This window comes from Glossina fuscipes, unplaced genomic scaffold (genome assembly GCF_014805625.2).
Source record: "Glossina fuscipes isolate IAEA_lab_2018 unplaced genomic scaffold, Yale_Gfus_2 0, whole genome shotgun sequence".
In the NCBI taxonomy this organism is placed as follows: domain Eukaryota; kingdom Metazoa; phylum Arthropoda; class Insecta; order Diptera; family Glossinidae; genus Glossina; species Glossina fuscipes.
In genome coordinates this window covers 13,898,583-13,926,545 of record NW_023998414.1, presented here as the reverse complement: position 1 = coordinate 13,926,545, position 27,963 = coordinate 13,898,583, and the positions used below count along the sequence as shown (strand labels likewise).

Sequence of the window (27,963 nt, the reverse complement as noted above, 5' to 3'; positions counted from 1 at the left end):
ACATAAAATTATTAGTAAATTTTTATATATAGGTCTTTATCGTTCGCACAAAAATAACAATTTTATTTAATAATTATTTAATTAATTAAAAGAAATTATTAATTGACTGACTATATATTTAATAATATTTTATTTATGTCGTAAAAAAATTTTTAGATATTGATACATAAACAAACAAAGCGAATAATAGTAAACGGTATGCGCAAAATGAACGAAATAGCGAAATAAAATTAATATATATATATATATATACATATATTATGAACATATGTACACTTGCTCTCTAAGCATTAAACAGTCACGTCAACAAATGTCGTCTCGAACTAAACTAAAAGAGAAAAAAGAGAAATTAAAAAGCTTACAAATCAGCTGTTCATCTGTCCATTTTATGCACACACAACTTGCTAATGCATGCACATTAGTAAAACAATAATAACAGCATAACGAATGCAATGTAAACAAACTCAGCTGATCATAGTTTATTCACACATTAAGCGTTGTACGGTTGATAAACAGAATTAACGGATAAAGTTTGTTTATAAAATTGTTGAAATGTATTGAATATGTATTTGAAATTTTATTATTTTCCATACTTGTGTCCCTTCACGTTTTCCTAAAGCATTCGTTTTCTATTAATTAATTTGTAGTAAGAGATTTAGCTGCAAAATTTAAAATGATCCGAATACAAAGGTAACGCAATGTTAAAGCATTTTAAATGAAGTTAAAAATTAAAGGTCAATCATATATATACATATATATATATATCGGCAACCAACATAGAAAGAAATAATTAGCGTGAAATAAGTAGTGACCTCCAGGCAGGAGGTGCACAATGGTGCCAATTACCACTTTTCTTCCCTAAAACTATGAATAGTTGAAATAATGCTGTTTTTTTAAATTAAAATTTATTTTTTTATAGCGTACTTTTGGTGCTTTAATCGAAAATAATTGAATTTCTCGAAAGAAAAAAAAAAAAAATTTACATATAAATTTTAAATTTTAAATATAACATACACCCATTTTTACTCAAATATTACGCTTATACTAAATTCTACTTCAATTTAAATTCAATTTATTATCAAAAACTGCTGAATGTTACGCACAGAAGTAAACTATAAAACAAAATTTTATTCTCAAGAATCGCAAAACTAAGTAAACCATACTCAAAAGCTACCCGCTTGCATGGAACTAATTTTGGTTTTTTGATCTTATCCTTAACAATCTTAAAAGAAAATTGCAAAAATTTAAAAGACTTATGGGTAAAGTGATTCTAGCAGTCAAATTTATATCATTTTCCTTTATAAAATTCATGGATGAACAAACGAACAAGCGGATATGTTAAGGTGCATTCAAGATTTGAAATTGGTCAAGAATTTGCATACCTTATAGGGTTTTTGACGCTTGTTTTAAATAAATTTTTCATATACTACAATATTGGGTAAGCGTGGTCCATTTTTGTCCACAAATGCTACAGTATTACCCACAGAATATATGTTCACATTTTTGTACATTTATTTGCTATATGAGTATATCAAGAATATATATACGGCCAGTCGGAGATGCTTAAATCGATTTTCAATTTGATGCTGATCAAGAATATATATATATACTTTGTGGGTTCTCTGATGATGCTCCCTTCTCGGCTTTGCAAATGCGTAGAGAATGCCAAAAAAAAAGTTCTATTTGCGACCATGGGGCGGTGGTATCTTATGTGTGGTACTAAAAAACACCTTCGTAGAATTTCGAAAAAATACGGATTTCCCAAAGAAAAACTTTATTATTTCGTATAAACTAGAGATTAGATCGAGAGCGACTTAAAGACGTGTACTTGCGCCGATATTGCAGCACGATGATGCTCCAGCTTACTGCTTGTTCGTAATATTTTGGCCAAAAAAAAAAGACCGTCATTGTGTCTCATCCATCGTATTCATCGGACTTGGCCTCTTGCGACTTTTTCCCTTTTTCCAAACTGCAGAATCCCATGAAAAGATGGACACCTGCCACGCATATCAGAAGTGCTTGCGGGATTGTAAAAAGCGTCCACACAAGTATATTATATCTAAAAGGGATTATTTTAAAGGGGACAAAATAGATATTGGTTTGAATAGATATAATAGATGATTGAGCACACCTCGTATACTTTCTTAGCTGATTTAAAAAAGACGTCTCTCATCAAATTCTCTAAAGCTTTTTATCAGTTTTTACAATTTATTGTTTTATTCACAATTTACATTAAGTATATCGTAATTTCTAAAATTGGTTTCAAAGAGTTAAGGCGTATAACTTATTCATACATTTTCTTTAATAAATAATAATATAAAAAAAAATAATAAAATTAAACTATTTTCTAAATTATTACAGTTCTTTATTGATATATGACAATTGCCCGATGGCGCATTGATTTTTAATTTATATTTGAAAATGTTTTCATAAGTGCAAATGAAACATAAACGCAATAATTATGGTTTTAGATAAAGTAAAGTTATATTAATTGTAAAGATAATGCTTTCACTTTTTTCCTCTATTTTGCTGCATCAACTGTCGCTTGCGTTTACCGTTGTTGACAATCATTAAAAAACTTCACCATTTTAAACATAAGGGCATTCATTTATTTTTACTACCTAAAGTAGCGATAAAGGTAATGTTCAATTGAACTGCCGATGAATTTATACCTTAAGATTAATGCAATGCCTTATGATATCCAGTATTAAATATAATATTTCAATATTTATTAAAGACGCTTTTTTGTTTGACGAGTTAAAGTTAATTATTCGAATCTTGGTTATATTGTATTTAATTCTAAATGCACCAAGCACACAGTGGCACTAAGCCGAACTTGTACACCTAGCGAAAATATTTATTTCTTGTGATATATTTCAAACTAAATATATAAAATATATAAACAAAAAAAAAAATCCTTTTTATTGTTTTATAGTATTATATATTACATTAAATGACGTAAACAAATTTCAAAATTTATCATTATTTATTAAAATAAAGATAAAAGACGCGGCCCATAATTAGCAAAAACCGATCATTCCTTTCGTTTTTTTTCCAAATCGCAAAGCCTTTCCTCTTTGAAATCTGAAAATCGTGTACGAAAAGCAATAAAACCGGCTAAGGGAATCGTCAAGAATTACAAAAACGCCATTTTTTTTTTTTGGCATAATAAAAAATGTACGCATTAGGCTTCCTGCAGGTATATCAATTTATGTAACTTCCATTAAATAGTTTACATAACTCACCAGATTTGCAACAAACATTGCTCTGGCAATGACTTTGCGAACAGCTGTTTGTTGGTAGCGACATTTTAAATTAGTGAAAGTTTTTGGTTTCGGGCATTTTGAAAAAAGATAGATTATTTCTTCTCGTTTTGATAGGTGCTGATGCAAAAAAAAAAATAAATAAATAAATACCTTCTCACATTTCCTATCGCCTTAGATAGTGAAAAGTATATTTTTCGTCTTCACAGTCAATAAGAAATCGTGGCATTTTTGTTATCGCTTGCGTTTGTAACAATTAATTTAACTGTTATATATATAGCATAGCGGATTATGGATCTAAATTCAAGTTAAAAGGTCCAATCCATATCAAATACAAACAAAAAAAAAATATATATATAACATAGCGATAAATAAAGTCAAATTCTGTAAATTAAATATATGAGAAAAGTGGAGTTAAATGTAACTTCGTGGAAACAAATTGGTAATACTTCCCAATAATTGAATTAATTATAAATAAATAATTATTTTGAAATTTTAACAAGTTAAAGTAATTATGAGTTGAAATAAACGTTAAAGTGCAAAGTAGTGCTGGTGGCAGAAAAAAAGAGGGCAAGCAAAAAAAGGATGTGCGTGTTTAACTTCAATATACATGCAAACAATTGTACAGTACAGATCTTTTATTATTTCGTCATTAACAAAAACAACAAAATGTTCGAATCTTTTATTTTTGCTAATTGCATTAAAGCATTTAATTAAATAATGCACACGTAAAGTCATATGCGCGGTATCGAATGGTGTATAAATGGCCACCTAACAGATGATGTAGGGGGAAAAAGACATTCAATCGGACGGTGCTATGAATGAAAAAGTGTAAATTGTATATTAAAAAAGAATTGGCTTTGGTAGAGTGTGGATTATAATGGAAAACATAAAGAAACACTGTTGTATATCTAAATGTTACTAAATAACGTAATTAATTATATAAATAGTAATTTCTGTGATCGCAATTGATTAACAAGTAATTTACACCTATTGTGCCATAATTGATCTTTAATGATATTAATTAAATATTAAATACAAATTGAATCTTTGCAAAAAGCGAAATTCACATTACTAGAAACCTCATTTTTTTTCTGATTGATGTACATATGATTTTTTTTACATTGAGTTGCTACAAAAAACAAATGAAAGGCATAATAGTTGGATGCAGATAAGAGGGTTAGCAGGGAGCGGGATTTACTATAGTAATTCCTTAGGTTAGGTGAACTAAAAGGCGATGGCATAATATCAACATTGCCGCCCACGAAACATCTAATTAGACTTGGTAATCCTTAATAAAGCAAACAAATCCCAATCCGACGAGGAGAGCTCGGAAACAGGCATGCTACTCTAACTAGTTCCGACTGTCTTAGTTGCATCAATGCATTAACATCTAGGGGTTTATTCCTGTCTGCGATTGCCTGAGTAATGAACCCAAAGCTACTCAATCAATTATATTAGACTAGCTTCGTTAAAGATTATATAAGAACGGTGAATATGAAAGGCTTTTATAACAAAATGTAGTGATTGTTATAACGCAATGTATGTTTTTTTTTTTTTTTTTGGCAGTGACCACAATGACAACAGAGGCACAAAACCGGTATGTGAGGACGCATAGTCAAGCTTATGGGACGGTCCATACAAAGTCGTAATGAATGGCCAAGTTAAAGTACACCAGACAAAAGGTATCGATCTCCAGGTTTTGTCAGAAAGGTAGTTGAAAGCCTCTTCCCGAAGCATGTTGTCCGCGAAATGCGCACTTATCTTTGCGCAGGCACTGTTGAGGAGTTAAATGATGCATTGCTGGAACCAGGAAACAACAAAGCACCAGGTCCGGATAACATCCCAATCGAAGTCCTAAAACTAGCCATGGCAGGAAATACCCAGCCATTTTTGAAAGTTTATAATAATTGCCTACATGCGGAAGTATTCTCGAATATATGGAAAAGCCAAGAGTTTTTGCTGTTACCAAGCCAGCTGAGAAACCGAAATTGTATGGGCCCTTATGTATAATTGATACGCTAGGGAAAATGCTGGAGAAGATGATTTGCAGGCGCATGGTAGATCATATCGAGCAAATGGGGGGAATCTTGAATAATCAGTATAGCTTCCGAAGAGATTCGGTCAGCTGTCGACGCTACACTCCAAGTGAAAGCTCTTGCATAAGACGTTATAAAAGGCGCTAGATGGAAAAATGGTAGCAAAAAGTACTCCGCTGTTATCACTTTATTTAATTATTTAATGACTACAACTACAAAGAAAACATTATTTCCTAAACATATGTTGAAATTGAGTTATATAGAAAATAAATTTGAAAAAAAATTTTAGAGTAATATTTTGATTAAAATAAATGCAAAAATATTAAAAATTTATTTGTAATATTGTATGCCAAGTATATTTAATTATAATTTTCTTTGTAGACCTTTGTATTTAAATTGATTCCCCCGTTAAAAATACTGAAGGAAAGAAAAGAAAACAATTAGAAGATGAAGAAGAAATAACGAAAAGAGTGAAAGAAAAACTTCCGTCTACATCATCCCCTATAATAGATAATAAGGCTAAAGGAGAAGGAATAGAAAGCAAAAATTTGACTATCCCGAAGAAGGGACACAAACATTTTTGCCAAAGCACGTATTTGATTAGCCTATAGAATTTTTTGAACAAAATTGTACGCGATTCATATTTAGAAAAATGACGACAACTCAATACCATACATATAACTTCTTAAGCAAGTGTATGGACAAACTCGTTACCATTGCAAATATATCCGCGTAATGCACAATCTTAAACATACATGCTAAAAAGAGACAAAAACATTATGTATATAAGTTCGAACATTTCCTTAGCAACATTATTGCAACATTTTGCCTTTACGGTCTTGTGTAGGGAGAGGACGAACTTTTGGCGAATTTCAAAGTGATGTCGTCTAACCAGGGTAATGAAATTAGGTATTTCTGATAGGCATTTTTGACGACATATCAAAAATCTGTAGTCTAAAAATGGTTATAACACAATTTTAACATTGCATTCTTTCAGTATTTGTGATATACATTTGCATGAGATTTACTAGCAATAGATAAATATTTTTACTTTTGCGTTCGTAATTAGGGGCTTAGTATGTTTTAGATGTGCACGTTTGCTAAGATTATTTAATTTTAACACTTATTTTACTTTATTGTTGTTTATTTCGCAATAAATTCTAATTTAGCAAAGACAATTTTAGTAAAGACACGATCCGTAAAAATGTGGGTTATCTTGGGGGGCTATCTTTCACTTCAGTAAAATTTAATACTTAATATAATACTTGGCAAAAACCAAAAGTCTTGTGCGATTGACGGCTGGTACTGGAAATTATAAATAAATAAATTGCTAACAGACCCTCTCTGATTAAAGAATTGTGAAAGTCTTTTTCAATTTGTTTAAATTGAAGTAAGATACATACAGTAGCAGCAGCGGCAGTGAAATGTAAGAAGATTTCTTACGTTTTAGTAATTCGGCCCTGACTTTGGATTGACCAAGTAATTGAAAAAGAAGTTAGATGTGAAGGCAATATTATGTTGTCTGTAATTGTTCCACTTTTAATTTCTATTAAATTTTTATTATTGATATACCCACACACAGGCCGTGAATGCGCATTCGCCGGCTAATTTTATGGGTGAATTCCATTTAATTTAAGATTTTTAAAAAAAAGTAAAAATTAGGAAGAGTATTTGCTAAAAAGCTTTCTTAAATTAATTGCTTTAGTTAGAGTCAATTTTAACATTAATATTGTATTATTATATTCACCTTTGATTATATAATTATTTTCATTTATTAAACAATTACAACGCATTTTAGAATAAATTTGTTTTGTATAGATCCTGGCAGGTGAGGTGAGTCAACCCTTACAGATCGCAGTAAATCCGGGCATTTAAATTTAATAAAGTAAAATTACGCAGATATAAATTGATTGCAGTACTGAACGATGCATATATACGCTCTATTATCGCTATGAAATGCTTCTCTTTCCCTCAACAGCAGATTTGCGCCATTAAGGGGAAAATTAAAGTACATTTTAAAAGATGGCTACACAAGCGTGACGCCGTCTATAGAATTTCAAAGCATGGGACAATAAAGGGGCGCCGAATGCATACATATGAAGATAGCTGATAATGCTTTATATTTGTGGAAATGAATGACGGAATGACGGATGGAAGAGAGAACTATGAAAAGAGGAAAAGTCCGTCTGCATGATTTGAGCAGATGTTTTTTTTTTCTTTTTAATGGTTTAGGCAAGAAGACAATTTGGTTTTACGCGGGGAGAGTTAGTTAGTTGTGTTGTGCCGTCGAAAGAGTTTGTGCTGCGAAGAGGGAGTTGTATGATAGTCTTGCAAAACTGTTTCACCTGTATGGCTAGAATTAATAAAAGTATTGATAAAACTGCGCATAATAAATGTTGTTCTAATTTTTGTCAATTAATATTGTCAATTATGACAATAATAATGTATTACTTAAATTCTTGTTGCATTGTCTGATCGATCGATTGCTTGCAACACGTATGCAGTTACTTAAAATTATAGCTCCATACATATAACTGCCCCTACTTCTTTGTTAAGCGTATATCTCAAGGCACCCGATTTGCTTTAATTTTCATATTAATTCCATTATTTATTAATTGGAAAAAAAATGTTCAGGAAAAAGTCAATTTAGAAACAAATGTAAATGGTCTTCCACACTGAACGTTTGAGATAAAGATAACAACTATGATCGACGCCAAAGTAATAGCAATTTTAACAGTACGTAGCATCATCTGGCGACGAGATGACGCAAACGTCTACAGGCGTCAGATCAGATGGAATTAACAATCGATTTTTTCATCAATAACGTGAAGTGGCAAAGTATACGTTTCAATCAATCAAAAACCTGTTGAAAACAAATGAAGTATTTAAATAAATTCAACCTGCAATCATTTCTCTAATATTTACATGTAAAGTATTTTGTCAATCAGTTGAGTACGAAGATTTTAATTGCGTCTTATCACGAAACCACTTTTCATTTCTTACGATTAAAGAATTATATTTTCAATGAAATTCTTGCATAGCTTATTGTAATATAAGTGAAATAAACTTAATACATTTCTATAAAGGCCGTTAAATATCGGGTTAGCTTGAAACGATTTGCTGTCCTTTATTAACATATAACAAAACCATGAAAAATACATTATTGTGCGGAAATGCTAAACGCGGAGATTTTGCGACATAACCTACACGCAAATTACAACAATATCAGCATCCGTTTGATTCTAATTACGCAGGTTGGGTGTCGTTTACCACTAAAAAAAAAAAACGTTAAAGCCGGTCGATTTACTATAACGGATATCATATATATTGGCAGTTAACAACTCAAACTAGTGACGGATTCACCGTTGTAAGCAATTGAGAATCTCAAATATCAACACTGATCTAATCTAACTATTAACTTGTATAATGTTAGTGATGTACAAAAATGTTTGAATAAAAAAGGTGAGGACTCAAAATCGCACCTAGTTTTCGCCTCACATGTCGTTCGGGTCTAGATTGAGCTAAATTAAGAGTAACAAAAAAGGTACATAAGATTTGGATTAGCAAGATTGGATGTGATAAACTTAATAAAAGCTAAAAGGGCGATTTTCGATATTTGATGCCATCTTGCTACGACAATCCGATTTTGCCTTTCTTCATGAGCAGCCAGCCGACGCAAAAAGACATGTCGCGTCAGATATTTTCTTCTAGCGGAAACCGCTCAAGACTTCTAAATCTCTTCTTATCTATTATTGAAATCAAAATCTAAAGCGGCAGTGAATTATTAGAATAAATAGATTTGAAAAACGATCAATTAAGATATATCAGACGATGTTGTTTTTTTTTTTTTTTTGTTAGCAAATCTTTCCATATTGCCAATTAAAACCCAACGCCTGAGTAAAATAATCGAATTCGTTACGATACTGATGAATTAACTAATAATTTATATATAAATCATAAACTTATGAACTCCCTTCTTAATCAAACAAATACGTTGTGGGCAATTAATTCGGTAAAGTATTAAATTTCAACGGATGATGAGATGTTTCTATTAACAATTTCCCACTTAGTACGGCATATAAAAATTGCCTTGCGGGTGGTGTAAACAGTTTGATTCAGAATATCAAAATCTAATAGTATATAAAAAGCGAAATTCTAACAAATCAAATGAATTCGGTTTCGAGTCTCAAAGGGATAGATAAATAATAAATTTCTTTGAGTACTCTTTTGAGACCGGAACTGAAGCTGTAAAACACAAGTACACCGCAAGTATCGTGTGAATAAAGCCGAAAACCACACTCTTGTGAATAGAACCACACGACTAACCTCCCAGAAAAATTATGATGCACAGTGACAACATAGCTTGGGAGCCAACAATTTTGGTGAACTGGGCACGATGGTTTACGGCACCCTGTTCACCGCAGCAATATCGCCACAAAGCGGATGAATCGAACTTCAAGACTATTGTGGAATTGTGTGATGATCAGGAATTTCCAAGCACTAAAAGCAAAGAAGAAACGCTAGAAGAGAAAATTTTGAAGTTGAACGACACTTTCATTATTGTGGGCGATAACGTGCACAAGTTCAGAGAAGGACATGCGAAGCACTGCAATCTGAAAGGACGCGAATAGGCTCTAGATATGAAATACATTTTTTTAATGTAATATTAATTGTCATTTATCGAGAATTGTGAAAACACTCCTATCATTAATTAAAAATTTGAACTAAGCAAAGAATTGTGACGAGGTGTACAATAAGAAGTATAAGAAAATTCCTATAATGTACAAGCTCTTTATATATGTAATCTAGGCAACGTGAAATAAAATAAAATATTTCTTCAGCGTGATCTGGTCTTCCGCCAAAATGATTGCTCCGGCAGCCCTATTTAAACGTATAATGTCGGCAAAATTTTGGCCACAAGGCAGAAAGGGATCAGAGAATAATCAAATTTTGGCGAACAGGAATTGATCAATATTTGAAGACAAAGTTAAGATTTAACGCAGGCAAGACTGACCTTTTGCGAATGTGTATAAAAATTTATTAAACGCTTATATATCAGGTGAGGTTTTATAGAGACTAACGTTAGTCATCTTGGTAAAAAGTTTATAGATAGCCACCAAAATAAGAAAATTTGCATTATTTTTAGTTCATATCTGCTTATCTGCATCAAGGCTGACTTGTAAAAACATGAACAAAGTTTTTATAAACTAGCGTAGGTTACCCTGCCTGAGTTCCAAGTTACTGTAATTTCAGTTCAAGGCCATTATTTTGTTTTTTATAATAGTTTACACCATTATAACTGTGAATCTTTGAATTTATGTTGATAAACTGTTTCCTTACATTTTTTTTTTTCGTTTTCATTCCGATTCTTTTTAGCGAAACCAAAGCTTGCCATATGTTGGCTTTGAATTAGACACATAACGTCTTCCATACATAAATACGAATGTTAACCTTTGTTCGGACATTATCTGTGAAGTTATATAAACTATCCGCAAACTGGCGAATATATCATATCTTAATGACCTGCTCCCCCCTAAACTCGACATCCCAAAAATAATTAACAATAAATGAAGTTAGTGTATTTGGGTCAACCGAAAAGCAGGAAGCCTTGCCTACGATCACAAAGTTTGTTTGTTCGGTTCGTTGTTCAGGTCAATGGCGTAATTGGACAGTAATTTTTTTCTCCAAAATTCAATTGTACCGAACAACAGCTACAAATAGATACTGAGCTATTTAATCATTGGACTTTTTGGGGATGAAACAGTTTCGCGTGCATAAAATTTGGTATTTGGAAGTGTAGATCAGTAGTGTGTGTGTGTGTGTGTAGGAGCCAAAAATAAAAATCCTTCGTTCGATTTCAGCTCCTTACTTTAGTTTCTGAATGCGATAAAATATATCTGTTGAACAAGTAAAACGCCTACACTCGCACGACATATTTATATATATATGATGAGAATTAAATTTGGGGTTTTTGCTAATTATGCGTGTATCAATAAACCGATTGAATAGATTTTGCTATGTTGAAAGTTGATGTATGCGCGTAAATTACAGAAATAGACTGAAAAAATATTTACGCCAAATATTTGGGTAATAGCCTAGGGCACTTTAAAATTTGTTTACGTGCATCTTTTCGTATACAATTTTAAATCTAAAACTTACTTTATATGCATATAATTAAATTTATTTCGAAGCTAATTTCACAAATCAGCCATAGTTATCGCTTCAAAACATTGATGAAAGTTTCATGCGGCACTTGTATATTGGCAATTTGACGCATTTTTTTTTTACCTTCCGTTTGTTGTCTTAGCAATTTCATGCGTCGCGTCACATCCCCGCCATACTGTAATTGAGAATTTATATATGTTTAGATTGTTTAATTTTATGTTTGCTTGTAATGAATTTACCAATTTTGCCGTAACATCTTTGCGGTAGGCTTTAATCGTCTCTCTCGCCAATACTTTACTACCTACACAAGCTTGTATCGCTATTTGTACCATTTGTCTTGGTATCATATCCTTAAGTTTAGCAACTATATCTTTTCCCACATCTTTAGCTTTCGTTGCATGTACAATGCGAGACAATTCATCCACTAATTTTCCATTCAGATGAACATCCAAACGTACTAGATTGGTTAAATGATATCCATAGTCTTCATAGTTAAAACTAGCGTATCCGGAACTTAATGATTTTAAATGATCATTGAAATCTACGATTATCTCACTCAAGGGCAGTATATATTTGATAAGCATGCGATCGTCATCTATATTTGTGGAACTCTCCTGGATACCTCTACGCTCCACACATAAACTTATTATCTGCCCCAAATATTGATCAGGAGTCATTATTGTCCCCTTCACCAAGGGTTCGTAATACTCCTTTATATTAAACGGCTCAGGAAATAATGCAGCATTTGAAATTTCCATAATATCTTTACCCAGTTGCTTAATCATCTTCGGATTTTTTAGTAGCAATCGATATGTGACCGATGGTGCTGTGATAATCGGTTCTGCCCCATGCTCTTGTTGTAGTCGCTGACAAAAAACCTCCATATGTAAAAGACCTAAGAATCCTAAACGCCAGCCTTGACCCAAAGCTGGACTAGAATCCGGTTTTACAGTTACAGCGGAATCATTCAGTACTAACTTATCGATAGCGCTACGCAGTGCAACATGTTTTGATTGATCTGCTGGGAAAATGCCCGCAAATACCATTGGCTGTTGTGGCTTGAAGGTGCTAATAACTGAACATTTTTGATTCTTTAAATGTATGGTGTCCCCAATTATAGATTCTTTACTATTACGCATATTGCATGCAACTAAAGCCACTTGGCCCGCCGATCTGTAAATGAAATAGAATATGTCATATAGTAAAAAAGCTTATTCCGATTGAAGACTAACACTCACACGCAATTCACTTCCTTTTCATTTGGGCTTAGAATTGATATACTTTTCACAGGGTAAACTTTGTTTGTAGTTAATGACTGTATTTCTTCACCAACTTGCAATTTTCCATTGAGCAAATACATCAAATTTAAGGCACCGCGATAGCGATCAAACCAACTGTCAAACAATAAAGCTCTAAATGGAGAATTCCTGTCTACTTGTGGTGGTGGTATTGATTCTACGACTCTATCCAGAACTTCTGATACGCCAATACCTAATTTAGCGGAGACCTGAACAAGCGTTCACGACTATATCAAAAGTCTTTAAAAAATTTTTATTAAATAGTTAGTTACCTTTAAAACATCTAATGGATCAATGTTAAATAAACTTTTTAAATCTTTGCAAACTTTAGCTGGATTGGCATGTTTAATGTCGATTTTATTCAACACTGGCACAACGGTTAGATTTCTCGCTTTCGCTAAATGGTAATTAGCTACCGTTTGAGCTTGCACGCCATGACAAGCATCAACCAATAAAATGACACCATCGCAAGCTGCTAAAGAACGTGAAACCTCGTTCGAGAAATCCACATGACCCGGTGTATCAATTAAATTTAGTAAATATACGTCATCTCTGTACTTATGAAATATAGAGACTGTTTGCGCTTTTACTGTTATGCCCCGCTCTCTTTCTACTTGTAAATTATCTAATACTTGACTGCCCGAATTGCGTGATATAGCTCCTGTCAGTTCCAATATACGATCAGCCAAAGTACTTTTGCCATGATCAACATGAGCGATGATACTAAAATTTCTGATATTTTTTACCGCTATTTTTGCAAATTCATGTAAATTATGTTCGGCATTTAGATCCTCAGCAGTTTTGGACGACGAGTTCAATAAACGAATTGCCTGTGTACTTCAATTAAGTTTATTTATTGAATACATATATACAAACACATACAGACAATCAACTTACCGACAATTGAACAGTTTAATTTTTGATTTCCATAACGATATTGGTACCGTCGTCTTTATCATTTTCTTTAAGAATGTTCTCGCAAAAAAAAAAAAAAAAGCAATTATATGCCGGTTACTTCAGCTGACTCGTACACTTGAACTGAGTTTATACGATTTTGTGCGTGTTTTCATACTAATTAGCGTTTTTTATTTAGTTGTCGTTTTTTATCTCGCACACTTCTTATTGCTAATTAGTGATCAGTATAAAATGCTGGATAGCCGTTACGTTCCCTTGGGCAACTGCCCATCATCTTATTTGGATTGTTAAACTTATTTCCTTTGCCCCTATTTTATTGAGTTAGGCTCGCGAGCTCATTCTGCCTTATTGCCAGGGTATTTATTCTACATTAGTTTTTGACTTGGTCTTCAATGTCAGAGCCTTAGAGCCTTCGATTTGATGTATTTTATCAGAATTGTTAATGTTGAAATTGTTCTGCAGCAGAATTGCATTTGGTTTGATATATCAAATGATATGTAAAACGACTTATATATAATTTAATATTTTTGGAAAGAATGTTTCAATCCGAAAACCGAAATAACGAAATTGATTTAGGCAAAGTTTCCCGCTCATTAACTATGCGTTGAGAATTCAGCGAAGTATTGTATTGTATATGGTATTACAAACGAAATAAAATTTTCTGGAAATGGCAACATCTAAGTTTATTGAAATTGACGTTTCGCTGTATGAGGCTCAGATGAACTCTAAATATCTATGAATTCAATAATATGAAATTCAAATAATATGAAATTCTTTATATTTCTGCCGATATTAAATAAGAAAGCAATGTTGCTATTGTATCTTAGGAGATAACCCGACTGCGACAGCTTAGAAAAACTTCTTCAGACACCATACGCCATAGAAAATTTTAGAGACCTCATAAGAGACTTCGTAAAGTATATATAATCCCAATCGGCGTCAAATTTTAAATCAATTTAAGCATGTGCATCTGTCCATCTAGGCAATGTCTGTTGTAAGCATTCTCTTGGCCGACAAAAAAAAACTACCGACTTCAAATTTTGGTAGACACACTAGAAGTTCTTGCACTTGGTATTGAGGACGGAGTAAATTAGTCGAAAGACACGTCCATACTACCACATAAACTGAGAATACCTCTGCTTGTCAAAAGGAATGAAAAACTACTTTTTTGCTAATTATTCATAAACAATAGCAAAGCAATGTACAAAAATTTGAACGCGTATTCTATGGGCGATGATGTAGCACAAAAATGAAAAAAATTGACCATGCCTACCCAATATTACAGTATATCAAAATTTAATTAAAACAAGCTTCAAAAAATCCCATTAAGTATACAAATTCTTCGCCAGTTTGAGATCTTGAATGGATCTTAACACGTTCGCCTGTTCGTTTGTCCATCTATCTATTTGCACAACTGTCGAGTATATCTGGTAAACATTCTCCCGCAAAAGAGTTTAGAAGTGATCTAAACTTTTTAAAGGACTTGTCTACAATGCCCATGCGCCCATATGACAGAAACTTTTATTTCGAAAAAGGGAAAAAAATCAAACGAGCACACTGAAAATTTAGTTCGGTTAATTTTTTTGTCTTTTTGAAAAGAACGGTGATGGGTATAAAAAATTCGACCTTAACTCTGAGATATTCGAAAAATCGCTAAAGATTGCTCGATTTTTGTCACCTTATTGATTAGATGATCATAAGGATAGTTTGTGACTTTATGATAGAGTTTCCAAAGCGAATATTCATAAATTTATTTATTGAAAGAAAATTTAATTAGATTAACTTTTTTTTTTTTTTGTTTTGAAGATTTACCTGTTCACTTCCTTTAAGTGAAGAGGAGTGCATTTATTGGTAAAAAAACATAACTGCCTAAGTATCTTATGTATGTATTAAGAAAATTTTTAAACTTTGAATTTTGAAAGAAGAAGATTTTCTCTTCTTCTTTTTCGAAATATATAAATTAAAAAGTTAGTTATAAATTCGAATTTCAAATAAATCAAGTCAGGCTGTTAAACTTTTTCACCAATTGTTGCACGTAAATTGGGTATGTTTTGTATTACATACATCCATATATATATATATATATATATATTGTATTGTATATAATTAGCTTATAAAGTATTAAAATTAAACAACAATTTCATGTCATTAAATTACATTAATAAAACTGTGTTTGTAACTAAAAACAATTCGCCTTAAGACGAATCTTAAATACCCATCATTAGCTAAAGCTTAGTATTAATATACAAGTTATTTGATATGCGTTGCAAACAGATATACAGGAAGGATATACGGATTTTAGTCATATGAAATGATGAATTGATATTAGATGGACAGATCTGACAGTTATGACTGAAATGTGAATTTTATTTTATTTGGATTATGAGAAAGTTATTTCCAAGGTATAACTAATTTATCAAATTGTTCTTCGATTTTTTTTTACAATTTTCGTTGGCGGATGTTTTTTTTTATTTTTTGTAATAATAATACCAATAAATATGAGATGGACATGTCTAAATTAAGTCAAAATCGTCTGCTCATCGAGTTGGTTATGTTATTTAACAAAAAAAAAAAAAAAAAAAAAAAAAAAAAAAAAAAAAAAAAAAGTGGTTATGATTATTCTCCGATTGTGTGCAGAAAATGGAGTCCGTATAGTTATAGACGTAGCCCGCAAATTGATTATTGGCTTGTTTAACAAACGGTTTTGGAGTGAAATTTTCATTTTCTTCAGTCCTGTGTCACGTTTGTAAATACGATGTAAATATTACAAGATTTTGGAATAAAAAATAATTATTTTTGTTTAATTAATACACACAGAAATAGGAATATATATATATAGTAGATATATATATAGTAGATGAACGTAAGATTTCTTCTCGAATTAAGTTTCATTCGTTCGGCGGCAATTGTTAAAGTTATCGCGATTATAACAATCGATGATATTTGAAACATATCACGATTGCGCAGACGATTCCTTATATTTGCTAAGAACTTAGACAGTCGAATTGCGGCAAATACAAGCTCGCTTAAAATTGTTTGGAAATATTGATTTAAACCTTACAGGAAATAGTCCCAAATCTGTATTGCTTATTAATCCTAACTTTAATGATGGACTTAATTGAACTTGGCCAGAAATACATTCTATAGTAGTATATATGAGCACACTAAACATTCCTACAATTTTTTCTTTTACTATTATTATTATTATTATTATTATTATAATTATTATTATAATTATTATTTTTTATTTTATATCTTTTGCATCTTTCGATTATTGCTTGACAAAAACAAAAATAAATATATTTTTAACAAATAAAATAATCAATCAAGAGAAAACACTTCTTCGACATAGCATAGAGTATGAATGCATAGTAAATAATTTTGCAAGTTGGATAATATAAAGTGAAGTTATAGATTTCGAAAATGTCTTACAGCAAGATCGACTGGTAATTTAAAGTCATATTTATATAGCGTCTCAATCGATCGTAAAGCATCACGGAAACCAGTGCGTGATACATAACTTGTGGACAAATAATATGTTTCAATCAAATCGCTGCAGCTAAATATCAAATTAAGCCAATCCACTAATTGATGCGAACTGCAATTCAATATTAAAAAAAGGAAAATAAGGCCTTTCAAATAACTTTTTCATATATATTTTCCGATATAACGTAACTTACTTTAATCCGGCGCAAATAAACGCCTTAAAATGGGCATTATAGCTTCGTTTATAGGGCCGATGCATAGCGATAATTGCGCCGACAGCGCTTAATAATGTCTGCTTGGCCGTTACAGCCTGTGAATCGACAATTTCTAAATTGAAGCTTTGCGATAACTTACGCGCCGGCGTATTATTATAATCATCGCCGTTTTTAATGTAATAATATTCTAATATCAACTCCCAAGCATGCATAGGACGGCTGTTAGCTGAATTGAAAAAACCGGCATTTGAAGAGGTATTGTCTGCATTCTCGGTTTCCTCGTTGCCAAACGGAGAAGCCGTAAAAGAGGCGGCATCAAAATCGCGAGCCCGATAATTGTGCTCAGCCACATATTCTGGGGACGGATTTAAACAACGCATAAATGGCACAATTAAACTGGATGCTACCGATTCAGTCTGAATACGCAGACCGTGCTGAATTAATTTTAATAATGTCATCGCAAAATTTTTACGCACAGCTGTAGTCAATTCTTTACTTAATGTGGTAATTGAATCTCCTCGAAATCGAGCGCACTGAGCCAAACGTCTATTATGTATTTGAGACATATCGTATGAATCGCATTCATCCTCATCCGAATCCGACGACAATCTGTACGGTTTTAATTGCTTTTTGCTGGCTGCGATTGGAGCAGTTGTTAAAATTCCGTTGTATGTATGATTACGTTTTGTAACAATTTTTGATTTTTTCATGGCTTTATGCATTTTAGCCAGCTTCTCACGATCAAAACTTAAGGTAGCTGCTAACGAAGCGACCTCTTGTATGTCGACTTCAAGCTGAGCTCGTAGATCACTGAAAAAAAACGGAATAACAACAATTAAAAAAAAATTCTTATAAATTTAATTCGCATTATTAAGGATGTATATAATTGAAAACAATTAAAAACATTATAGTCGAGCCACGCTAACCATTAAATACCCTACACCACATTTTTTAGCATGGAATTCTTAATTTTGTATGAAATTCCTGTTGTGGGTCAATTTCCATCACCACTTGTTAAAAGCTAAACTTTCCTGCTCTACACTGGGTCAATTTTCGTGTAAATCGCTATTAGGGTAGGATCCAAAAAATAGGCCAACATACTCCAGATTTGGTATACTTAATCCTTTTTTATGTTAAATTACTGTAACGATATAATTTTCATACCTTTTTGCCATATCAACTTCAGTTTTCGTTGTATGAGAGAGGGTTCAAAAATTGCCCCAGCCAGTCCAAAGTTTTCATATCAATTTAGAATGTCGAAATACTAGTACTTAACCACTTTTGTCGAGAAATTTTGAAAATTACAATATTTTCCCGCATAACGACTTTCCAGAATAGGGCGTTATATAGGGTGTCATCAAAAAAGTGTAACCGAATCTGTACCATTTTCAATAGCGCTCGTCCTTGTTCAAAAATGCGCCACTGTACCAAATTTCATCGAAATATCTCAGAAATTGCGACTTGTTGCTTGAAGACAAATTTACATGGACCGACATCAGACGGAAAGACAGGCTTAGATCAATTCGGATTATGACTCTGAAGCGATCCATACAATAGAAGGTGGGTCTAAACCTAAGCTCTTCTGCATGTTACTTATGACCGCACTAAGTTCCTATATCCTGTATCACCAAGTGGTGTAGGGTATATTGAATATATTTTCAACTTACTGAAAATTAGAGATGTAGGTCTCTCTTTATTTGACTTACTATTTTGCACTTTTCATTCGTTATAGCATATGCATCCATATACATAAAATAGGTAAGAGAGAAAGGTTGGGCATAAGCCGAAGCATTTGCGACATAAACCAAGTAAAAATTGAATCATTGGCATAGGATTAGAGATGCATTTTGCACCGATAATACAGATTCATTTAGAATTCGAGACAGTATTCCAAAAATTTTGCGTAAATCCTCTCTAGGCCTAGCTCCAAATATCTCATAAAATCATGAAATAAAACAAAATTCTTCTAACCTATATAATCACACATCTGATCCTTCCTATTTACTATTTACTCAAAATAGAGGTATAAAGTCGTTGTCCTAGATTTGGCTCTCATGCAAGCAGGTGTAACATTTTCACATAATTTATTTCGCTAATAACCTTATCCACTATTCTTAAGTATTTTGAAGAACTAAAATTATCGGTTTCCCATTTTTAAACATTAATGCTTTTCCTAAGAACGCTGGCGAGACCTGTGAGATCGGCGAGATCGGTGAGCGATATAAAATTGTGTATATATGCAGTTAAGGTCAAGCTTGTACTTCATTTGTTCGACATTCGATTGACATGTGCGTGAATGAAAAAACAGCTACGAGCTAAGCTTATCGAAATTTTCCAGAAGAATTATACGTAAACGCAATAATATTAACGTAACGATCTTATTAAAAATTTATTATAGAGTACATCGAGAGAAAATCGTTAACTTCGTTTTAATGATCGTCATAATGGCATTTCCTTTACCCTTAGCGCAATTCTCGAATTTATAAATAAAAGTAAATTTGCTACCTTCATAGCTACAATTAATAATAGCATATTTATAGGAGAATATTTTAAATTCAAAGAAAAATCCGCATAGTCGTAGTACAGTTTGATAGTGATATGTAATGGGATCGAAACGAAACCGCGAAAATAATATATGTTGACATTCACTTATTTAAAAATGTGTTTTCATGCATTTTTTGATAATTTTATATCACTTCACTTACCCCCAATGATTTCCTTTATCCGTCTTCTTTAAAATATTCTTTTGGAAGTGCTCAGGCTTGCTGCCAAAATGGGTGCTAGCAAACATTTGCATTAATAGCGATGCTTTATCCATTAGACCGTGAGCTTTGCTATGAAGACTTTCGCGAGCTCTTACAGCTTCTGAAGTAGGAGCCGAAGCTATCATTTTCTCGGTTTTTGCGTCAAAACTACGACCAACATCATCAATGTCATGTTCCACGGTATTTGCAGCTTTTTGGATATGCTTTTTTTTTTTTTAGCCGCATAACTGTTATAGGCTTCGGTCATTTTTTCGCCTGTGTTAAAGGCTTTCAGTTTGCCTTCATCGGTATCACACTGCAGAAACGCAATAAATCGCTCCAAATCGGTGATTTGTGTTTTTAATTGGGCTACTAATTGCTCTTTCATTTTTAGTGGTCCCACAAACTCACCAATCGCAGTGTCAACATGTGACTTGAGCTCTTCTGCTGTAAGTTCGGGAAGTTTATATTCGTCGACTTTAAAATTGAGTTTTTGTTTTAATTCATCGATAATGATTTTCTGCTTTTCAAGTATCATATGTTGCGGCAGCACTGGAGCACCGGACTCATAAGCCAATTTCTCCAATTCAATTAACTGTGACTTTAAATGATGAATAAGTTCAAATTGACGTTGATGTAAAGCAACGTCATCGTCGCCGTGTTTTATATCTGAATTAGAAGATAATGCGGAAGAACAACGCTTTGGGGCAGTGGTAATTGCAGCAGAAGCCTCTGGAATGCCACGAAAAGCGAACTCCTCTAGATCTTTAAGCAACTGATCACGTTCCTGGGATGGAGCCTCGACAATTTGCTGTACCCTCAATTGAACATGAGCAAAATGTGAAGTTAGAGCCATTAGGGATGTAGTAAGAAATTCTTGTTCTTCCTCCAAAGTTTTTAAGCGTGTTATGTCAGTTACCAGTTCAGTATTTTCATAATCAAGTTTATCTTGATTGTCCGAATGGCTTAGCAAATCCAATTCAGATTCCGGGCTTAATAATTCTGAGGAAGGACTTACCGCATCATCATAATTAGCACCCAAAGGTGACCAACGTTCGCTTAGAGGTTGTAAGCCTTCATCGAAATCATTTTGGCCATCAAAAAGTGCAGATGTGTCTGCATTTGAAGCAAGCAGCTGTTGCTTCTCTGAGGAAGAGTCTGCAGACTTTGCATCAATAATTATAGCGCAATCCTTGACTCCAGTCTCCATTTTACAATTGTCATTTTCGCGAATTAACTCTTCCAGCTGTTGATTGTTATTGTCAACATCATAGACATCAGTAACGGTGGTAATGATACTTTTAATTGCATTATTACTATTTTTTTGATCCTCCAAAAAGTAGTCATTGGAAATTTCACCAATTTCACATTTTTCTTTTAATTTTATATCCATTTGTTCACAATTCATGCTATTCATCTTAAATATGAAGCATTAAAAATTGATTCATTAATAAAACCGAATTTGGCGAATATTTTTTTCTGAAAAAATCGATTATATTTCTTTCTAACTGATTATGTATACGTGCATATACATACATACATACATACATACATATATAGAAGAGCTACTTAAAGAAGTAATCCTTCTTCTAATAATATTGCAACGGTAAGAAGCAATTACATATAATCGATGTTTTTGCAGTAGTCGCGGCAATCATCATACATTTAATATAAGAATAACGGCAGCCCTAGCTATAAATCAGCTGTCTTTGTGTTCGTAAGTATTTTTAATTTTTAACATTAAAGGAGGACACTTCATTAAGCATTAATTTTCAAAGTGTAACGATTAAAATATATAGTTTTTTTTTTTTATTTAAATTCGTTTGATAAGAATTTCGGACATTTTAAAAGGCATGGCGACGCGGCGCTTGGTTTTATCAATGTATCGGAATTTGTTGCGTGAGGCAGAAAAGCTGCCCACTTATAATTTTAGGTAACATAGTTGATTCAATTGTTGTACATAGTTGTACAATTTTTCTAATTATTGAAATTATTTGTAGAATGTATGCTTTACGCAAAATCAAAGATTCATATCGGGAAAATAGTACAATCAGCGATTTTGATAAAATCAAAGAATTGGTTGGAGTGGCGAAATACAATCTTGCTTTAATTAATCGACAGGTGAGTGAGCGTTTAACAAATGAACATGCCTGCATAGGATTGAGCAAGCATGCATATCTTCGCTTCGTTTTTGTTCTAGAGATTCTAGGGAAACTCCGGCACATAATTATATGATTTGCTTGTTAAACTTGATTTTTTTTTTTTTTCTTTCAAATGAATAGAAGGAGGAGGGCATACGTTAGTAGATTCTCTCAATTTGATTTTTTTAATTGCGCTTGATCACATAGTGAAGATTTGTTTGTTTATTTCCATTGTAATTATTCTAAAATGATCTAAGAATTATACGGTTATTTTCTCAAATCTGTTCTTAACAAATCGAAGAATATTTAAATAAGAAATTTAAGTTTATCTCACTTCAAGATCAATCAATGATCAAATTTGGCAATTAAATCTGGACAGCAGATTTTGATTCATTAAACAATTAGCATCTCTATGAGATTTATAACATTTCTTGCTATTAGAGTTAAGGGGAACACAAAATATTCCTTATTGCCCCCTTAGAAGTGGATCTAAATATTGTTACGACCGCTGACGAATGATAGAAGTAAGTAAGTAAGAACTAATACATTATACATGTTGATTCCTAGGAAAGGACTTCACGATTTAGCAATGGCTGTGCGTCCTTGAAAAATTTGTTCTAGATGAAACATAACTTCCATCTACCTACTCGTAACATCTAAATTCAGTCATATATATATATGTATATATATATATATATATAGATACATACATGAGTATGTGAAACGTATCTTCAACGTATAAATATATATATATATTCAACGTATGCATATATTTGCACCGTATCCAGTATATGATGATAAATGAAATTTGTCTTTTGTTAAAATTGAGCGAGAAATTGAAATACTGTTCGAAGTTGTCTCTTGATTCTTAGTTGGGTGTAGTTTTATTATGGTAGATTTTTAAGAAAGCCGAATTGAGATAAGTAGAATACTTGGAAACGCTTTTTTGAGAAAAAGTTCTGATCGCAAGGAATGTTTAGTTATTATATCGGTTAGCGATTCCCGAGACTAACATATAAATGTCGTCTGTAAAAAAAAAAATTTCTATTATTTTTCGAAATTACCAATTACCGGGGGAGAAGAAGTATATACAATGATATTAGGCGAAATATTTTTATTTGCAAAAATCTGATTGACGTACGTTGATTAAACATATTATATTTTGATTGGAAAAAGACCAATTAAAGTCAGGATAAGCCCTGTGAAATGGTGTCTCTCTGTTCCGCTGAATATATATATATCTTTATTATTTTTATTATTATTGTAATGTTGGATGTTGGTTGGGCTTTTCGAATTTACTATAAATGCTTAACCAAATTTGTATTGTGTGTATTAGAAACCTTATAAAGTATAAGGGTCCTTGGTCCGTACAAATTAAAGAATCAGTTTTGCTATGTTCACTTGTTTGTCATTTAAAGTTAACTGTTGTCACTTTAAAATTTGGCTTAGAAAAATAAAGTGACCTAAAATTGTTTTTTTTTTTTTTATTCTTTATATATATAGATAGTTTTCGGTTGATCTATGATATATATTTTTTTTCTTTTGTTATTATTTTGGTATTATATCAATTTCACTTTATCTTTCGTGCATTTATAAAAGTTACTTTTTACACTTTTAATCATTTCTAATAAAATTTCACAATATTTCTTCCAAAAATTAAAAAAAAAAAAAATTATCATTTTAGGTGATCATTGGACACTTGTATTCAGCTGAAAAACTAGTTATTGAAAAGAAACCGACCTTGGATCCTCTTGAAGATTGAGCCACATAAATATATGCATACATATATACATATAGAAATAGTCGCACGATTGCATAATTTTGTTTCAGTACTTTTGTTAAAATGCAATTAAGCTTAAAAAATTTAAAAAAAAAGTAATGAAATTGTTGAACTTAATAAAGTTAATAAAATTTAATAAGCGAAAGTCAAATAAAAAAAAAAATATATATATATATATATATTCATTGTAAATATATGAAAACAATGAAAACAACTTTGTTAAGCTTGATACGTAGTGGCTGAGATATCACCGCCTGTGCCCGTCCAATTGGTGTGCACAAATTTGCCCTCTCCGCCTAACAGTTCATAAGTGTGAGCACCGAAGTAATCACGTTGAGCCTGCAATAAATTTGCTGGTAATCTGCTAGAGCGATAGCCATCATAAAAAGATAATGCTGTGGATAAAGCGGGCACCGGAATACCCCAGAGGCAAGCTTTCGATACTACATGACGCCACGATTGTTGGCCTGATTGTATGGCCTTCTTAAAGAACGGATCCAATAGCAAATTTGACAAATTCGCATTGCATTCATAAGCTTCTTTTATATTGCCTAAGAAAACGCTAAATAAAATAATTGTGATTAAATAAATTTCGAAGAAAAATCGTTAATTATATGCTTTTATAAATTACCTTCTAATGATGCAGCCTCCTCTCCACATTAGAGCAATGCCGCCATAATTTAAATGCCAATTATTTTCTTTGGCCGCTTCACGCATTAACATGAAACCCTGTGCGTACGATACAATTTTTGAGCAATACAAAGCGTGCTTAATATCATTGAGGAATGCCTTCAAATTATCCGCTTTAATTACAATTTCTGGACCTGGCAAGTGTCTACTAGCTTTTAAACGTTCTTCCTTAAGAGCTGATAGGCAACGTGAAAATACAGCTTCGCCGATTAACGTAACAGGTATGCCGTATTGCAGTGCAGCTATCGCAGTCCATTTACCCGTACCTTTTTGACCGGCTGTATCACGGATACGTTCCAGCAAATAACCCTTGTCATCTTTGTACTTCAATATATCGGCTGTGATTTCAATAAGAAAAGAATCCAATTCTTCATTATTCCATTGAGTAAATTGTTTTGAAATCTCATCAGGTTGTAAACCTAGACTATGCATAATATGATATGCTTCGCATATCAATTGCATATCACCGTATTCGATGCCATTATGAACCATTTTCACGAAATGGCCAGCGCCTCCCTCGCCTACCCAATCGCAACACGGTTGTCCATCTACTTTAGCGCATATGGCTTGAAAAATATCTTTAATCAAGGGCCAAGCGTCCGCGTTGCCACCAGGCATAAGCGATGGACCATAGCGAGCTCCTTCCTCACCCCCACTTACACCTGATCCCACAAACAATAGGCCCTTATCTTTCAATTCATTGCAACGTCGTGCGGTGTCCAAATATTCAGAATTGCCTCCGTCAATGATAACATCGCCAGGTGATAATAACGGTATTAGTTGTTTTATAAAACTATCAACTGCTTGGCCAGCTGTAACAGAAAGAAGACACTGACTTATTAGCGGAAACAGCTATGCGAACGCGAAATGTAATTTTAGTTTAATCTAACGACTCCTTCTATTTGTTACGAGCTAGCTGCACTTATCAATTACGTAGGCAGAGCAAATTCGATCAACAGGTGTTACCGGTTGAAATTATCAGCTAAACATCTTTTCTTTTTTCTCTTTTTTTCTGTTTAACGACAAGCGATAAAAGTCATCAAAATCGATAATAGAACCTACTCGACTGGGATTGGGCACTATCAACAAATATAACCGTATGACGTAATCGTATAACAGGATTAAAAAAATCTTCGTTTGAAGTAAACGTACATTAACACTTGATTAGATCTAAAACCGTGTGTGTGTGCGTGTGTGTGTGCGTGTGTATATGTGTATTTACAATTAAGTGAATGGAATGGCATTGTTGCAATAACAAAGCCACATGCCCATGACCTCTATGTATGTATGTATGTACGTACATGTGCATTTTTACCATACGCATAACTAGATATTTGCTTACCCTTCACTAATAGCATAATTTTGCGTGGAATTTTCAATTTACTGATCATATCCTCTAATGAATTGGCACCAATGATTTTTGTGCCCATGGCTTCATTGTTAAGAAAATGCTGAATCTTTAAATTAATGAGCAAAAATTTTATACGATTTGAACGTTAACGTTATGGATAAGATTTAATGCTTATGTTAACTCACTTTATCAATGGTACGATTATAGGCACATACTATAAAACCTTTCGAATCCATATTCAAAATGATATTCTGACCCATAACGGCCAAACCAATTAAGGCTATATCGGCTTTCCTTTAAATTAAAAATTCAAAACATTTAATATTTTGTTTATTTATTTAAAAAAAAAAAAAAAAAAAAAAAAAACTATGAAAGTATGCTAAACGTTAATTCACTAATATCCCTTACTTACGGTGACATTATTTTTATAAAATATTTGCACTTTTTTTGAACGTTAAAGTTGCGTTTACATGCAAGTTCGCTCGATTACTAAACACATTGAGTATGATTTCTATCGATGAACATTCATTTTGAACATTAAAACATATCAAATTCTAGCTGAGTAGATTATTTTTCTTGTCTTAATGAACAGCTGAGCTTGGCAATAACTTTGAAACTTTGTTTTTCCTTCTCCGAAACGTTCCGTGAAAGTTTTAAACGACTTTTGTTCACCCTTTCTTATATCTCAATGTGTTCATGTGTTGGTCAGAAAGCAATTCAACTATTTCGTCTTTTTTTTTTCCCTATTTCAAGTAAATATAATTGATATGAACGAAAGAGATAGACAGATAGATAGATAGATAGATAGAGAGAGAGAGAGAGAGAGAGAAAAAGAAAATAATGAAATATTTTTAAAAATTGGCATCAGAAGGCCTACAATTATGAATGTAAGTGATGACGTCGCTCTTAGTTAAGTAAAAATTTTCAAATTTCAAAAATATAACTTGCATTCACTCATTCATTCATTCATTCATTCATTCATTTAGGGTATATTAGGATTAGTGAAACTATCGTTATCTCTTGCGGTGATGAACTAAATGAATTAAAGGTCGCGTTAACAGTTTCGCCTTAATCGATTGAACAAAACCGTTAAAGCAAACCTCATCTCGCTGCCTCTAATGAAACGATTATTTGTGTCGAAATTGTTAACCAACGCGACCGTTACACTCAAAACTTTGTAGAGAGTAAGAGAAGTGAAGAATATAAGCAAAAATATTGTTGCTCTGGATTTTTCGAATTTCGAAGACGTTATTAGGTCCTGATATATTTGTTGCATACAAATTTCTGATATTATTCTCAATTTTCGCGTCATACATCACTTGTACAAGGTAGAAGGATGCACTAAATTTGTGCAGATGTACACAACACCCAGAGAACGGGTTTAAGATAGACAGACATTTTATTATTATGCCAATCGATGTAGAAAATGATTTGAAGTTTGTGCGTCTGTTGATTCGTTCGTCCGTCCGTCCGTCTTGTTTTCTCATGTTCAACGTATAAGTCGCAATCTTTGAGATGTTCGATACATAGATATGTTTTAGCCCAAGGACGAACACTATTGAAAATGGTATAGACCATACCACTTTTTCGGACACTTTTTTTACAACACCTTACTTTATATGGAGGATGCCAGGCTAGGTCTCGCTCTAGTATGGTTTTTTAATATCTATAATAATTTTACAAACGTAATCCTTCCATAGTAATAAGAGTTCGAAATGTATATTATATTTTCGGACAAAACTGTTCAAAATATAAAAAAAAAAATTATTTTGTATTTGTAATTCTCTCGAGAACTAAGTTATCATTATTTTGCCTAAAATAGAAATATCATAAAATAGTTACACACTCTTAAACTCTGATTGCACTATGGATAGCT

The 27,963-nt window shown here is 32.5% G+C and overlaps 4 protein-coding genes across 7 annotated transcripts; 1 reads left to right on the top strand and 3 right to left on the bottom strand.

Moving 5' to 3' along the window:
- Window positions 1-107: 107 nt before the first annotated feature.
- On the bottom strand, window positions 108-13,731 carry LOC119634777 (translation factor waclaw, mitochondrial). 4 transcript variants are annotated; one of them, XR_005246982.1, is made up of 6 exons: window positions 13,663-13,731; window positions 13,038-13,602; window positions 12,706-12,974; window positions 11,707-12,640; window positions 11,462-11,642; window positions 108-328 (listed from the first exon to the last, which is right to left on the bottom strand). XR_005246982.1 is itself a non-coding variant. In XM_038029142.1 (5 exons), the coding sequence occupies exons 1-5, from the start codon at window positions 13,722-13,724 to the stop codon at window positions 11,517-11,519; spliced, it is 1,956 nt and encodes a 651-aa protein (XP_037885070.1). In that variant the 5' UTR covers window positions 13,725-13,731; the 3' UTR covers window positions 9,140-11,516. The 4 variants fall into 4 exon arrangements, 1 of the variants encoding a protein (XP_037885070.1); XR_005246980.1 differs by lacking the exon at window positions 108-328 and adding an exon at window positions 1,876-2,881; XR_005246981.1 differs by lacking the exon at window positions 108-328 and adding an exon at window positions 1,876-2,621.
- Window positions 13,732-16,949: 3,218 nt separating this feature from the next.
- LOC119637745 (RUN domain-containing protein 1) lies at window positions 16,950-21,600 on the bottom strand. The gene is made up of 4 exons (XM_038033969.1): window positions 20,326-21,600; window positions 20,087-20,293; window positions 17,361-18,191; window positions 16,950-17,278 (listed from the first exon to the last, which is right to left on the bottom strand). The coding sequence occupies exons 1-4, from the start codon at window positions 21,540-21,542 to the stop codon at window positions 17,089-17,091; spliced, it is 2,445 nt and encodes an 814-aa protein (XP_037889897.1). The 5' UTR covers window positions 21,543-21,600; the 3' UTR covers window positions 16,950-17,088.
- A 172-nt stretch (window positions 21,601-21,772) lies between these two features.
- Window positions 21,773-24,191, top strand: LOC119634139 (protein bcn92). Its single transcript, XM_038028097.1, has 4 exons — window positions 21,773-21,842; window positions 21,957-22,058; window positions 22,126-22,246; window positions 23,951-24,191. The coding sequence occupies exons 2-4, from the start codon at window positions 21,979-21,981 to the stop codon at window positions 24,026-24,028; spliced, it is 279 nt and encodes a 92-aa protein (XP_037884025.1). The 5' UTR covers window positions 21,773-21,842; window positions 21,957-21,978; the 3' UTR covers window positions 24,029-24,191.
- Window positions 24,192-24,218: 27 nt separating this feature from the next.
- On the bottom strand, window positions 24,219-26,613 carry LOC119634129 (6-phosphogluconate dehydrogenase, decarboxylating). The gene is made up of 5 exons (XM_038028085.1): window positions 26,500-26,613; window positions 26,273-26,381; window positions 26,079-26,193; window positions 24,678-25,548; window positions 24,219-24,608 (listed from the first exon to the last, which is right to left on the bottom strand). Exons 1-5 carry the CDS (start codon window positions 26,505-26,507, stop codon window positions 24,266-24,268), a joined length of 1,446 nt encoding a protein of 481 aa, XP_037884013.1. The 5' UTR covers window positions 26,508-26,613; the 3' UTR covers window positions 24,219-24,265.
- Between the last annotated feature and the right edge of the window lie 1,350 nt (window positions 26,614-27,963).